This window comes from Rhynchophorus ferrugineus, unplaced genomic scaffold (genome assembly GCF_030347505.1).
Source record: "Rhynchophorus ferrugineus isolate W39M unplaced genomic scaffold, kcgeb_rfMv2 rfM10, whole genome shotgun sequence".
Lineage (NCBI taxonomy): Eukaryota > Metazoa > Arthropoda > Insecta > Coleoptera > Curculionidae > Rhynchophorus > Rhynchophorus ferrugineus.
The window spans coordinates 29,611,889-29,628,294 of record NW_027472589.1 but is presented as its reverse complement, the minus strand read 5'-3'; the positions used below and the strand labels follow the sequence as shown (position 1 = coordinate 29,628,294).

Sequence of the window (16,406 nt, the reverse complement as noted above, 5' to 3'; positions counted from 1 at the left end):
CAGTAAACCGTCCGCGACGCACCGACACTCGCCACGCCAAAAAAAACATTCCGTGCCATGTCGCTGTCCTCCGTATCGGACAGAGCCGGCCCCCATTGAGCTCTCCCTCGCCCCGAACTCGTTCCCCGTCATGCCCACAGCCGTCGCCTTCTTCTTCAGTTCGGTCGCGCTCCAACTTCAGGTGTTCATCAGCGAGCGACCACCGACGGGACCTTTGAGGGCGGCGCGAACCGGTCGTGATGGTGTGCTCTGAGCCTCAGGGTGCGCGAAGAGATGCCCGTGAGCACGGGACCTTTCACGGCCGCAACGATTCAAGGCTCGACCCCCTCCGAAGGACCGCGGGCCAAACGTTGCAAGCTCTGCGACGGTATGCGGAACAGTTTTCGTGTTTTTGCGTGTGTGTGTCTGTGTGTGTATGCGTGTCCCCGCTTTGTGTGTTGCTGCTTTCGTAATTCCAAACGGAAAATAAATCATATTTTTCGATGGTTCTTTTTACAAGAACGATCGTTAACTGTCAATGTTTCTAGCGCGCTGGCCCAGTTCCAACAGCCGGTCCGGCCGTAATTGCTGATTATTCGAGTTTGCCGATGTGTAATGTTTAAAGCACGATGATGCATTCCGGTCCCGGTGCTCGTTAATCGTTGGATTTGTTTGAAATAGCATCGGGAAAAGATTTGATAAATTAAAAAGGAAAGGAAAGGACGTAGAGCTTCTTGCTTCTTGTATGGCTTTAATATTTTTAAAAGTTGATCTCTTAGAACTTCAACAATCTGCCTGTGTGCGATAAGTATGATTTCCGTTATACAATATAATTAAACTGACATGTAGAAGATTGCTTCAGTGAGTGATCTGCTGTGCAGCTCAGTTCTGCCCTCAGTTCGTATGCTAGTATGCGTTTGAGCCTACGCATTTCACTGTCATCGTGCACATTTAACTATTTGGCAAGTGCATTGGGATTTTTTCCAGACACCCTTGCACTAACTCTTTGAATCACGACTCGTTATGGGTTCTAGGAGGATATCGTGCTGAACTAGTTTGTTGGGACATTGGATAGGTCCAAATGGGCCTAAGTATTAACTTATACAGCAAAACCTTGTTATCTATGGATAATTTAGATTTATGCTCTCTCACCCAATACATTTGGTTTAGTTTAAGCCGAACCTGTTTGTGTTTTGTCACTATATGTTTTTTTCATGTTAAGCGTCGATCAAAATGCATTCCCTGATATTTAACATTGTCTGCTTGTGAGAGTTCATAATTGTTCATTTTTACTGGGGGACAAGTTCTTCTACAAAGAGTGAATGTCACATGGGTAGATTGTGTCTCATTTGCTTTGATACGCCATGTTTTCAACCATAATTCAACTTTTTTAGATAAAGTTGGATGTTTCGTGTGATGATAAAACCGCTGTATCGTCAGCATATATTGCAACAGTAGTGTTTCTTGAGTTCGGTAGGTCAGCTGTATACAATAGATATAACAATGGGCAAATAACACTGGCCTAGGGAACACCCGAATATATTGGGTTTAGGTCAGTGTATTCGTCACCCTGTTTGACAATAAAATGTCTGTCGATGAGGTGGGTTTTCAGCAGTTCAAAATGCATATGGGGCAAAAGCTTTTTCAATTTAACATGCAGTCCAGTGTGCACACCTTGCCGAAGGCCTGAGATATATCGAGAAATGCAGGGGAGCAATATTTTTTATCATTTAAGTTTTTGTTAATTTGGTTGACTAATCTACGTATTTGTTCTGTTGTTCAATGTTTATTATGTAAGCCAAATTGATAGTCTGGAATAATATTTCTCTGTTCCTTTTAATATTTTCTTCACATATATGTCCATTTTAAGAAATGTGAGGTTAACCCCTCACTAATAACAAAAGCAAGGAAAAACTACTACTGGCTCAATTTTATTCTATTGTAAACGAAACTTTATGTCTAATCAATGTGACATAAATGTAATAAGTAGAACTGTATCAGTCGCACAATATAATACCTCCTCTTAAAGAAATGACCAGAATTCGTCTAAAATTATCTTTGATTAGCGTCATATCATAATTTTGTCCGCCTGTTTGCTTTTTATAAACTTCTAAATAACACTGTTTCTATTCAAACTTCCACGGTATACCTTGCATTCAAAGGTTTGATGACTCCAAATTCCAATAGTCTACGGCTGAGAAACTCAGCTATTGCAATCTGCCTTTGATAGCCCTACACCCTGTACTGTAAGTTTCTGTCCAACTTTTATATTCAACAACTTCAATCCGCTTGTGGTGGCCTCACATCCTGAACTGTGATGCATGTACCGGGAGTCCACAAATATATAATGGTTTATAGCTAGGGGTCGTTAAACACCTTTAATCCACCTTTTGTGACCTAAGAGCTTCAGCTGCGATACTTTTGCCCGGACTCCACTTAACTACACCAAGGAGTTCTTCGAGTAACTGCTTAAAGATTGCCAATTCAACTTCAACCTGTCTTCTTTCCTTGATAATTAATTTGATTCGGGTTAATTGATTGATTTCAAAGGAACCCTCGTGGTCCTTATGATCTTAACGATTACACCAGATATGAAATGTGTAGGTTTTATAAAAAATAATGTTTTTAACTATACTGACTGACGAACATCCATTCTGATGCACTGTTGCTCAGTAGGAAATAAAATCAATTTATTATATGACTCTTTATTATCATTTTCAAGACTTATATTAAAGCATGATGTAATTTTTTGCAATTTTAATATCTAACATTTTTATATAGCGATTTTTGCGATTCGTCAATATTTTCATAATTTTAAATAATAATATTCAAACATCATTTGTTATTCACAATGTTTATATTAAAACATGACGTCAGTTTTTTCAGTTTTAAAATTTCCCATATGAATATCATAATTTTAGGATTCATCTATATGTAAATGCAATCAATTTTCCTAATTTTAATTCCTAATATTAAGAAACTATACGATCATAACGGCTTTTGTTCTAAGTGGCATAGGTTTTGCTTTTTTCCAATATTTTTGCTTCGGCTCTGTGTTTTGCTCTTTTTTGCAGTATTTCGTTCTGCTTCTTCTTCTTTTTCTGCAAACTGTCTTAACTTGTGTTTTTTCCTCCACACGTTGTTCATCAAAGGTCCCACCAACTGTACTATGTATACCAAAGATTCAATATTGAGGCCTTGTCTTATTTCAGTGTCATCTTTCACCTATCTTCGATATGTGAAGACCCGAGGTCATTAAATCACTCAGATTAATAATTTTTTATAATTCAGACATTCATTTCCTTTTCTGATTTCCATTACTTTCAATTTCTATTCGCAGATATTTGAATGAATTCACTTGTTCTATTCTTAATCTTTCAATTTGTATATTAATTTCTTTTGGATCACGCACCATCATAACTTTCGTTCTGTTATTGTTCAATATCATTCCATGTTCTCGTAGTATCGTCTTCCATCTGATTAGATTTTTGTAAGTGGTCTGGACTATGAGCTTTTATCGGCTGTCAGTTCTGTTTTTTAGATCTGAAATTTCAATATTATTTAATCCATATATGTCATGAACAATGCTGAGGTTATACCTCCATCATGTCCTAGTCCTGCCTCAGTTCAGAACATGTGCGTTTTCTAATTATTTATCATTAGATAATTTATGTTTAACCTGTATATTTCTTCGATTACTTTTGATTGTTTTTATTTGATTATTATTTGATTCCCAGCTATTTAAAGCTATGTATGTATATAAACAAAAAACACTTATAAATAACAGAAATAATTTTAAATTGTCCAAATTGACGATAGAAACACCATTTTTCAGATGTACTAGTTTAGTACAGTACCGAAATATAAAAGGTAACCTTCGAGTCATAAAATTTTACATAAATAAAGTTAACCTTCTACAACTAACTAAGTTAGAAAACTGTTTTTTGTCTATTAGTATTTGCGCTTGCTTAGCTTTTAAAAATGTGAGTTGGAACAAAGGTTCCATATGTACCTCAACTTTGCTACAATTGTTACGAGTTCTATACAATAAGTTATTACAACAATTATTTCCATTTTAATGATACAGTCTACATGAGGAACTTTTTTCTAAGTTTAAAGTATGTGTGTACGGGTTCTTTAGGTTGATATAATGGAATTCTTTTTTTAATTATTTCTGTTATTTGATGCCAATACAGTCGTTACAGTAATTTGTGGTTGATTACAATGTTTCGACCACGATCTTTCGCAATCAATATTATCGTATCTCATCCGCGTTTGTCAACTTGACACGTAAATCATCGAGTTTCTTTTCGTATTCGGCTTGTCATAGATGATTCCAAATTCTCGTCGAGTTTTTCTGTCGATTTCAGTCACAACGTCATTATTCATTATCAGAAATTTGACTACTGTTATCATCTAAAATATATCCATAGTACATTAAAATGACACCATAGTATATTCGGTCCCCAGTGTCTATTCTGTTAGTCATGATTTTAGTCACCTCAAGAAAGACTACAATAATATAATTTTAAATTGGAATATATTGAATTTTTTATTCTTAAGTTATATAATATTTTAATATTCATGTAATTGGCAATTAATAACATCATTCACAAGATCATCATTCATTATGAGAAATTTGTCTAGTGTTATTATTTGAAAATGACACCATAGTATCTGTATTCGGTCAAATTTACAGAAAGATTCCCGGTATCTATTCTGTTAGCCATTTTAAATGTTATTTTTTAATCGAAAAATGAATTAAAAAGTCATAATAATGTGTATAACAACAGAGTAAAGATATATTGAAGGCCATTTCTAAGCACACGTCAAGAACCACTAGTTCAATAATATAATTTGAAATTGGAATATACCGAAATTTATTAAGTAAACATAATATTCCTAAATTACATCTCCTTTAATCAGCTTCAATAACGAAAGTTTTTACATTTCTACAAAATTTGTTATGAAAATATATGTAAAATTGCCTTTTGAAATCCTTTTAACTTTTCACCAAAACAAACACCACTTAATTATTGTTTTTCTTATTGCAATTTACGGTTGGGGTTGTCCCGACAAATTAATTGTATTAAAAATACTCGCATTTGTTGGCCTAAAATTTGATTCGCAATTTTAGTTAAATTAGGTATTGTATAAAATGTTTGTAATTAATAACCATTATTCACTACATAACTAGATCAGATTCCAGGAACCGTTGAATACTATTGAGATTATATAACATAATAACAATAGTTGAATAATACCCTTAGTTTTTGGTCTTTTTTTGGTGTTGAACTGCCTGGTTCCTATCTGCTTGAAATTGAAGGCATAGATTCATCTCTTTCAAAGCAATCTTTGGAAAATCACATATGTCTTCCAATTTAGTATTGTACATAGACCATAATAGAAGTCTTACAATTGGGAGTTCCATCTTAACCAAATAATGGAAGGCTCTTCCACATTTGAATTAAATGTAAAGAATAAACCTTCCATTACTTATGTAGGAATTCATAAGAGATTATTCCCTTAAATTTAATGTGATTAAATTTTAAATAGACCTTCCGTGCTACATACAGTAGGATCCTTTGGAAAATAATGTACTCTATTTAAATTTTCGCACTCTAGAACACAACATTTTTGTTTCATTTTTATACTGAAATAAATCAGTTTCCCATCTCATCGACTTTCTGGTGACAATGACGCACATTGTGAACATGGTTATGATTGCACCTATATTTTCTGTCTTTATGTTTTGTAGTGTAACTATTTGACACCTCTCAACATATTGAAATAAAATATTGCTTTTTGAATGAAAAGAATTCAGTTGAAGCAAAAACTTGGCTTGATGCCGAATTTCTGGGCACTGCCCAGGAAAATCAACCATGAAGGATTGGTATGCTAAGTTTAGACGTGGTGAAATGAGCACCGAAGACGGCGAACGCCCAAAAGAGATTGTTACCGACGAAAACATTTTAAAAAAATCACAAAATGGTTTTGAATTATCGTAAATTGAAATTGAATAAAATGGCAGACACTCTAAAGATATCACTGAACGTGTACATCATATAATTCACGAATATTTGGGAATGAGAAAGTTCTGTGCAAAATGGGTGCTGCGCGAGCTCACTTTTGACCAAAAACAACGACGAGTTGATTATTCGGATCAGTGTTTGAAGATGATCAAGCGTAATAAACCTGAGTTTTTTCGTCGATATGTGACAATGGATGAAATATGGCTCCATCATTTCACTCCGAAGTCCAATCGACAGTCATCCGAGCGGACTGTACACGGTGAAGCCGCTCCAAAGCGCGGGAAAATGCAACAGTGGGCTGGCAAGGTTATGGCGTCTGTATTTTGGGATGCGAATGGAATAATTTTCATTGACTACCTTGAAAAAGGAAGGACCATCAACAGCGACTATTATATAGCGTTATTGGACCGTTTGAAGGACGAAATCGTTGTATCACATACAGTCACAAACAAGCTTTAAATATGTATGTCAACTTGTTGATTGCTTTCTGTGGAAGTGCTTTCAATAAGCCAGGGGAAATGCCACCGACCAACATGCCTTTCGAACTATTCATGAAACTGAACCATAAATAGATAATGTGCTACAAAGCACATTATCATTAGCAGTTTGGTTAAGAAAATTATCTATAGCCGAACACTACCATCCTAAACCCTCCCAAACAAACATAATTATTTATATAACATTTATAAATCTATAGCATTATTTAATAAACCCACGGCTCAAAACTACACAAAATAAATAAAAGTGAAAAATATTATCGATTTTACGTAAAGCATTGGAATTTAATGAAACAGGAAGTTATAAAAACGAGTTTCTTTCGATATTTCACAAAAAAAATTGTAGTGACATGCGTCATAGTTAAATACTCGAGATAAAAATTACTGATAACGATTTTATGAATTAAGAAGAAATTAGAGTATTGTGCAGTGTAACTACTAGTAAATATAAACACAAAATCAGGGTTTAATATATTAGAACATTGAATAAGTCTTCGCCAATTCTTATTTTTTTAAATAAATCATTTATTTATGAAATGGATATTAGGTGCTAAACATTGTCCATCTCTAAAAACGACATTCCCTCAGTTTTCTGACATCACTTGAATTCAACATGAGAAAATGGACTTGAGGTTGGCACTTTTGGAGACGAATTACTATTAAACGCTTGCTATTTAGTTGATAACAAGATAAGATATAAGATTTGATAAAAATGTTGAAACATCAAATTGCTTTTATTAAAAATATAACAGGTCAATTGAAAAGTCCCCGGCATACCATAGTAAAACACATTTGGCAAAATTAGTTTTTTTTTTATTCAACATAATTCCCTTCAAGGGTGATACACTGCTTATAGCGACCCTTCAACTTTTCGATACCATTTTTATAGTACGATTTGTCCTTTGCTTCAAAATAGACCTCTGTTTCGGCGATCACCTCTTCACTCGATGAAAATTTCTTCCCAGGGAGCATTCTTTTGAGATCTGAGAACAGGAAATAGTCGCAGGGGGCCAGAGCTGGAGAATACGGTGGCTGAGGAAGCAATTAGAAGCCCAATTCATGGATTTTTGCCATCGTTTTCACTGACTTGCGACTTGGTGCACAATCTTGATGAAGCAGCATTTTCTTTTTCTTCAAATGCGGCAATTTTTAGGCGATTATGTTCTTAAAACGGTCCAATAACGCTATGTAAGAGTCGCTGTTGATGGTCCTTCCTTTTTCAAGGTAGTTAATGAAAATTATTCCATGCGCATCCTAAAATACAGACGACATAACCTTGCCAGCCGACTGTTGCGTTTTCTCACGCTTTGGCGCGGGTTCACCGTATGCAGTCCACTCGGATGACTGTCGATTGGACTTCGGAGTGAAATGATGGGGCCGTGTTTCATCCATTGTCACATATCCACGCAGAAGTCGGGTTTAGTACACTTGACCATCATCAAACACGGCTCCCAATCATCAACTCGTTGTTATTTTTGTTCAAAAGTGAGCTCGCGCGGCACCCACTTTACACAGAGCTTTCTCATACCCAAATATTCGTGAATAATATGATGTACACGTTCAATTGATATCTTTAGAGTGTCTGCTATTTCATTCAATTTTAATTTACGGTCATTCAATATCATTTTGTGGAATTTGTTAATGTTTTCGTCGGTAACAATCTCTTTTGGGCGTCCACTGCGTTCATCGTCTCCGGTGCTCATTTCACCACGACTAAACTTACCATATCAATCTTTGATGGTTTATTTTCCTGGGGTAGTGTCCGGAAACTCGGCATCAAGCCAAGTTTTTGTTTCAACTGTATTTTTCCCTTCAAAAAACCATATTTTATCAACTCGCGAAATTTCTTTTTATCAATTTTTTTCACAATAACAAAAGTTGCTTCACTCACAATGCTATAATTCACAAACTAATGATCTAACATCTGTCAAATTTGTACACGCATCTTTTGAGTGTTAGGGCTAACTAAAAAACATATGGATTTAATTCTAGTAGCGCCATCTGTGTGTCAGGCCGGGGACTTTTCAATTGACCTGTTATTTAAACTATATTTTATGATCACATGTTAAAGTCTCACAGTAATCTACAAAAAATTAACAATTGACTAGAAACCTTTGAAAGTATTTATATATCTGCTGTAGATTGGGGTGTTGAAACATGGAAGGAAGAATTATCACATAATATAATTTCACTATATTTTAATTTCAGCATCATACAACAATTTCTCAGTACAACGTCGATTTTATTTTGTATGCATACTTAGAGTTAATTATGAGTCAGTGCTATGACCTGATTTATTTGGCGGTAGAGAAAGAAAACCTTTATTTCCTGTTGATAACATTCTTGTAATAGTTTTGGGTAATTTTCCAACCGCAAATTCAACATTGTGCATCTGTATCGGATAAAAACTTTACTTTTATTTTATCTGATTTAACGTCCGACTGAAAATTCTCTGGCCCAACCCCTAAAGGGCTTTCAGATAATACCTATTCAAATTAGAGGTATTGCTACACTATATATTGAGTTACGGACCTACATAATACTATAATTAAACACTTTTATCGTTGAGATCGTAGAAATTCGTTCATATTTTAGAGATATAAATGTAATGCGTTGATTATATTTTCAGTATGATTAGTATATATAATAAATTCGGTATGAGTATAGAGTTGGTCAAAGGTGATAATAGTTCAGGCTTATATTTTTTCTGTTGTTAGGTTTTTAGCCAATAAGCCTTTCAGTTCATTGTATTCAAACTTGTTTATTCTTTCTGACCGTTCTTTGCCATTAACATCAAAATCGCCATAACCAAACTTATTTCTACAACGTGTATTTGATGTAAACATCGAGTATTTATTCAAGGCCTCAATAGTTAAACTGAAAACTTTTGTGGCAATGCGTTATAACACTTCTCGACATTTTTCGAATTGGCTTTTTCTACTTTTCCAGTATAGAGAAATAACGGCGGAGTAAACAAGTCGTAAAATGCTCTCGTTCAAAGAAAATGGACGAAATATATTAAAAGCGCAACTGTTCAAACACGCCACGCTGCACATATAATCTTTGGGCAATAAATGCGAAATTTATAATGAAATTTTATGAACTTCTATTGTGAAACATGTGTCCCATTTACAACGAGGAAAAGCTGGAGAGATGGGGGCTTGATATGTAACTACGTCGTTGTAAACTTACATTTAATTATCAACGATTGTTTGAAAATATGTTATATAATAGCGAGACTTTTGCCTTTTTACTATTTTGATTCTAACTTTTATAGTAGTTTGTTTTTTAGGAAAATATGATATGTTTGTTCTAACAATGTAATGAGTATTTTTTATACCAGATATATTAGTTTTGGATAGTACTAGCTTCAAATGATACATGTCTCCAACCAGGTATTAGTTTGGAACTTTACAGCAGACCGTGATGATGCTGAACACTGATCAAAATCGAAAATCAACAATTTTTTTCGCAAAATATAAAAAAACTTACAAAATATTAGGCAGATGTGTTTTAATAATTTTTTTCATTTTAGTTTTTTAAAATTATATAACTAAATAGTTGTTTATATTGGTATTTCCCAGTTTCGTCAATAGATATCGTTGATCAGCATCCTATCAAAATGAAAATGTTTGTAACACTATTTATTGATGAAATAGCGTATTTTATAAAGCAAAACTTTCCAGCGCAATACAATATACAATTTTTATTTCTATCTATTTGAAAATTAATTTTCCGGACTATCTAAAACGCTATTGCTGTTTGCTCGTTTTTTTCTCTCCTAAATTACCTTTTCTATAAATATGTGCCCTTTTGAATTCATTCGATTTGAATTTGAAAGTTTTCTTATATTGCCATTCCGGTTTATTCGTTATTCATTATTTCATATAAAATAATATTTTCAATTCTCTTTAACAGTGGGATGTATTGTGATAAAAAGTCTCGAGCCTAACACATCGATGGCGCTAGTTTTATTGCATTCACTGCTTTTTCAGTCAGTACTAACCTTCAGAACAAAACTGAAAATTATATTCTACTCATAAGTTTGTGAGTTATTGTGCTAAAAGCGACACTGCTTTTGTTATTTTAAAAGCAATGGGTTAAAAACATTTTCGTGTTTTAATTTTACACTGCTTCTTGATGGATTCTTCACGAAATATACCGTTCAGGCCAATCAATTGCTTGAAAAATGTTATAAGGATTCCACTCCATCAGAAACAACAATAAAACGTTGGTTTGTTGATTTCAAACGTGGTTGTAGAGACACCAATGATACAGAACACAGCGGACGTCCAGATGAGGCGGTAACACCAGAAAACAAAATCTACAAAATCATTTTGAATGATCGAAAAGTGAAGTTAGCTAACATTATAAATATATCAAAAGAACGTGTCGGTTTTATTTTGTATGAGCATTTGACTCTGAAAGCCCTGCTTAAAATGGGTGCCGTGTTTACTCACTGTTGACTAAAAACAAGAACATTGATGATTTTCAGCAGTGTATGACCATGTTTAAACATAACAAACCGGAATTTTTGCGTCGATGCGTGACAATGGATGAAACATGGATCCATCACTTTACTCCGGTATCAAAACATGGTGGGATGGTGGACAGCAACTGGTGACTAACCAATTTGGAGGCAAGTGATAAATCTTTTTACAAAAGTAGCATTGAAATGCTACAGTGGCGCATGGCATGCACTGGTTTAGAAGTGGATCCTCTCCTCGGGTGTTGGTGATGCTGATGATGGTAGTTGTAATTGTTTTGGTTTCATTATTTAATCATTTCTTGATTCTTGTCTTTTTGGTCGTTTAATTTTTCTTTGTCTGAGGACCATCCTCATTCCTCTTCTTTCCTGTTTTTTGGAACACCATCTAAAAATTTTTAGAAAAAAAGTTGTATTAACATTTAGAAAATATGAGTCAAGTAAATGTTTATGTTTCACAGGATTTGTGAAATTATATATGACGGTTGTTATGGTTTTAACGAGATTTATTTTATTATTTTTTAAACAACAGAAACATATATTGATATTCTCTTGATAAAACATTCATTATATATAAAGTAACTTCCTTTCAAACAAGTGATTTATTTTTAACAAGTGATTGTATTGGGAAATATCAAGTTGTTCAATAACGTGTTTAACCCTTTTTAATTTGCCTTCCTCATAAGAACAAGAACATTATTCAACATTTTATGGTTAAAATATATTTTAAAATGTTATTTTAAATGTTTATTTATTACTACTTTTCATTTGAAACTTACTTACATCAATTCACAAGCAAATTGAGTATTTCCCAAACTGAAATAAGATTAGACCAACTTAAGTTAAAGTTATTAACTTCTTATTTCATGATTTACTGCAAAATCATGGACATTTTCGTGGATTCATTTCATTTCGAGGTTATCGTTCATTTCTTTGTTGATTACTAGTGGTTAATTGAAGGTTATTCATGACAGTTACAACACAAAAAGGTTTAAGTTATATACATTTGATGATGGATTATCTTTATTATTTATTTTGTTAAACTTGTAGCAGTTCTGTGGAGCTAAAAAGTGTATCTGGTATTGTACTTTGAAATGTTTTTTTTGTAATATTTGGATAAATATAATTCACAAATTTTAGTTTCGAAATTTATTTTAATATTAGTTTTATAAACTTATAAGAGCACATACAATTCACATTAAGAGCACATTATCAAGTAGAAGATAAAATCACTACAAAATCTGTTTAGGCTTTTGAGAAATTTTTTAATTTCTGTCATAGCACACATCATATTCTTCAATCAAACATATATCAGTTTCTCTTAGCCTGGTGAAGTATAGCTCATCGAACTATTTGATGTACCTTTTGTGATCTAACCATGATAGGATTTGACTGATGCTTGTTGAAGAAGTATTTATAGTAATTAATATTTGTCTTTGTATTTGCCTTGCTTGTGTATCAATGCAAGTACAGAACGGTAGTAATAAATGAATTTGCAAAGGAAGATTGTACTAAGCATATTTAACCTCATGCATACTTTTAAAACTAAACCAAACATATATTAAATATAATTTTCCATTTTATTTGCTAACTGAAAACCAACAACAAAGTTATTAAGGACTCGTATACACAATTAACAAAATAAATGAAGTCTAACCCCAAATGTTTTCAACAATGTTATTTACCTCGATATTACGTTTATGAAACACTTTGCACATAATAAAGGCAGAATTGTAAACAGATCAGAATTAAGCAGATCAAATGGATATATGAAGTGATCCCAGATTTGACCTTAAAACATGATTTTGTTTATTATTTAATTATTACATTGTTACTAGTCATTTCCGACTAACCTACAATTTGTTTTTATAATAACTTAAATCTAGGTATATAACTAGGAGGACCCATCGGCCCTATTTCAGTCTTTGGCGAAATAATGTTTATACATGTCACTGCTGTATTTTTTATTATATGCACCTCATTACACAACACTACACAAGATCAGATGGTTTGATTCTTTTGAGTCTGTGTCCTGTTCTGGTGTTATCCAAAAGTTGCAATATTTCAATATTAGTATGAGAATGGTGTCTTTCCTCATGCCCCCTTGCAATTCTCTTGATTTCTTGACTGAGTGTGGGTATCTGAAGGTTTCGATGTAGGTAATCAGTCCTATAGTATTAGGATGCGCCCACAATATCTCTCACGACTTTGTTGTGAAAAAATCGTATTTTATTTATGTTAATCTTTGCAGAACATCCCCATAATTGAACTCCGTATGTAGATATAGGTTTCAGTATTTGCTTATATAATAGCAATTTATTATGTACTGATAATTGTGATTTTCTTCCAATTAGCCAGAATATTTTCCTATATTTAATTCCAGTTCTTTCCTTTTCTTCTTTATATGTTCCTTCCAGCGAAGTTTTGCATCAAGATTCCTTCCGAGATATTCAGGGTTGTTGCTATAAGGAATGATAGTATTATTTAATGTTATTGTTGCTTGTATGGTTTGTTTGTAGGTGAACTGCACATGTACAGATTTACTTTCATTAATTCTTATTTTCCAAGCTTGTGTCCAATTATTTATATTGTCACTTGCCTGTTGTAATTTTCGTGAGGCTTCTTCACTAATGTCTCCGACAGCTGTAATCGCAGCCATCAGCAAATGTAGCCATCGTAATATTTTCCGTTTGTGGTATATCACAAGTGTAGAGTAGATAAAGCATTGGTCCCAGTACACTTTCTTGTGGTACACCTTCTTTAGCTTCTTTTATTGTAGAGTAAGCTTCTTCTTGTTTGACTCGAAACATTCTGGTTGTAATGTACGATTTTAATAGTTCGATGCGTTGTTTTGGTAACATTTTTTGTAGTTTAGGAACAAGCGACCCAAACCATACGAACTTGTATAGTATATATAAGTGTTACTCTTAACTTTGAAGCTTAAGTAGATTAATTTTATTTTAATTTGTGAAAAACATATTCATGTATTAATCCCGTACTCGCCTTGCTTGTGTTTTAATGAAAGTACAATAGAACAGTGGCAACGAATTCATTCTTAGCTTTCGTATTTACCACCAATATATTGTGGGTGACGAATTTCCCATACTATTTGGCAACAATGCAATATTCTCGGGTCTGAACTCGCCAGGTTTCCTTAGACCATATTGGAGACGGATAATTTTCGGTCTGAGGGGTATTGGGGGCGGAGCGGAGAGGAGTGCAATTTGCCAGGAAACGTAACACTTTCGATTCGAGGAAAATAGTTCGATCTTGTTTTTTTTTCTCGATGGAATGGGCCGCGAATAGACGGAAGCCGATTAGTGATTACGGCCAGGAACGGCGGTTATTTCGGTCCTTGCGCTCGCCACCGTCGATATGGGAAAAGTTTGCGTTATTTATCGGCGTGGAAATGGTTTTAAAGAGTGCGGAGTCGCGGACGTAACGAGGAACGTTGTTTTTGAGGTAATTTGATGGTCGATAAAACTGTCGGGTGCGTCCAGGAGCGATATTTTTCGGCTAGATCTCCTTATTATAGGAATCTGTAGATTTATAGGAATTTATGTTTCTTTCAAAATGTAATTTTATGTTGCCGGAGGTCTTGGTGTTCTCAATGGTGTTCTTGTTGGTAGATATTCTATTATTTCAAAGTTATTTAAAAAATCTTCATACCATAAGATGAAATAGAGAACTAACAGGTCAATTGAAAAGTCCGCGGCCTACCGTAGTAAAACACATTTTCTTGTCAAAATTAGTTTTTTTCATTCAACATAATTCTCTTCAAGGGTGATACACTGACTATAGCGACACTCCATCTTTTCGATACCATTTTTGTCGTACGATTTTTCCTTTGCTTCAGAATAGGTCTTAGTTTCGGCGATCATCTCTTCATTCGACGACAATTTCTTCACAGCGAGCATTATTTTGAGATCTGAGAACAGGAAATAGTCGCTGAGGGCCAGATGTGAAGAATACGTTGGATGAGGAAGCAATTAGAAGTCCAATTCATGGACTTTTGCCATCGTTTTCACTGACTTATGACACGGTGCATTGTCTTGGTGAAGCAGCACTTTAGTTTCTTCAAATGCGGCCGTTTTTCAGCGATTTCGTCCTTCAAACTATCCAATAACTCTATGTATTAGTCGCTGTTGATGGTCCTTCCTTTTTCAAGGTAGTCAATGAAAATTATCCCATGCGCATCCCAAAATACAGACGCCATAACCTTGTCAGCCGACTGTTACGTTTTTCCACGCTTTGGAGCGGGTTTATCGTGTGCAGTCCAAACGAATGACTGTCGATTGGAGATCCGAACGAAATGATGGAGTAATGTTTCATCCCTTTTCATATATTGACGCAAAAACTCGGGTTTATTACGCTTGATCACCTTCAAACACTGCTTCGAATCATCAACTCGTCGTTGCTTTTGGTCAAAAGTGTGCTCGCGCGGCACCCACTTTGCACAGAGCTTTCTCATACCCAAATATTCGTAAATGATATGATGTACACGTTCAGTTGATATCTTTAGAGTGTTTGCTATTTCATTCAGTTTCAATTTACAGTCTTTCAAAATCATTTTGTGGATTTTTGTCGGTAACAACTTCTTTTGGGCGTCCACCGCGTTCACCGTCTTCGGTGCTCATTTCACCTCGTCTAAACTTAGCATACCAATCCTTGATGGTTGATTTTCCTGTGCGCAGTGTCCGGAAACTCGGCATCAAGCTAAGTTTTTGCTTCAACTGTATTTTTTCCCTTCAAAATGCAATATTTTATCAACACGCGAAATTCCTTTTATCCATTTTTTTTACAATAACAAAAGTTGCTTCACTCAAAGCGCTATAATTCACAAACTAATGGTCCGACAGCTGTCAAATTTATACACGCATCTTTTGAGGGTTAGAGCTAACTAAAAAACATATATATATATATATATATATATATATATATATATATATATATATATATATATGGATTTAATTCTAGTAACGCCATCTATGTGTCAGGCCGGGGACTTTGCATTATAAATTTTTCATCTAGGTTATTTAGGACGTTTTAATAATTTTCCTTCTTTTGATTGTACCTTGGAAGACAATACATTGCAGCTAACGTAACCTTGTATCTACTTGGTTTAACAGTCACTGCTGTTACTTGATTTTCTACAAACTGATCCAGAATTCTTGATAGTGGCAAATGTTCTTTTTTTGTTATTATTATTTTTGTTCTTAGAAATGTTATCCTCTAAATTTGATAATGGATTACTTTGTTAAATGGGTTTCAGATAATAGCAAATATTTTGTTACGATTCTAGGAATACTTGTAGGTTAGCATGCTGTTCCTGCAATTCGAATGTTTTTATTTGCCATTTCTGGTTTTTCAGGTCACAGGCCTATTGTTTTCTAATTTTTGAATTATTTTAGA

At 34.2% G+C, this 16,406-nt stretch overlaps 2 protein-coding genes across 3 annotated transcripts in view; both read left to right on the top strand.

Annotated features, from left to right (window-relative positions):
- Nucleotides 1–16,406, top strand: part of LOC143203998 (uncharacterized) — a 170,525-nt gene that overhangs the window by 13,355 nt on the left and 140,764 nt on the right. The gene's annotated exons all lie outside the window — the stretch shown is intronic.
- Nucleotides 1–16,406, top strand: part of LOC143203413 (uncharacterized) — a 37,186-nt gene that overhangs the window by 328 nt on the left and 20,452 nt on the right. Inside the window, exon 2 of the mRNA XM_076415531.1 lies at nucleotides 4–367. Coding sequence (XP_076271646.1) covers nucleotides 4–253 — 250 coding nt within the window. The 3' untranslated portion in view covers nucleotides 254–367. The remainder of the gene's footprint in view (nucleotides 1–3; nucleotides 368–16,406) is intronic.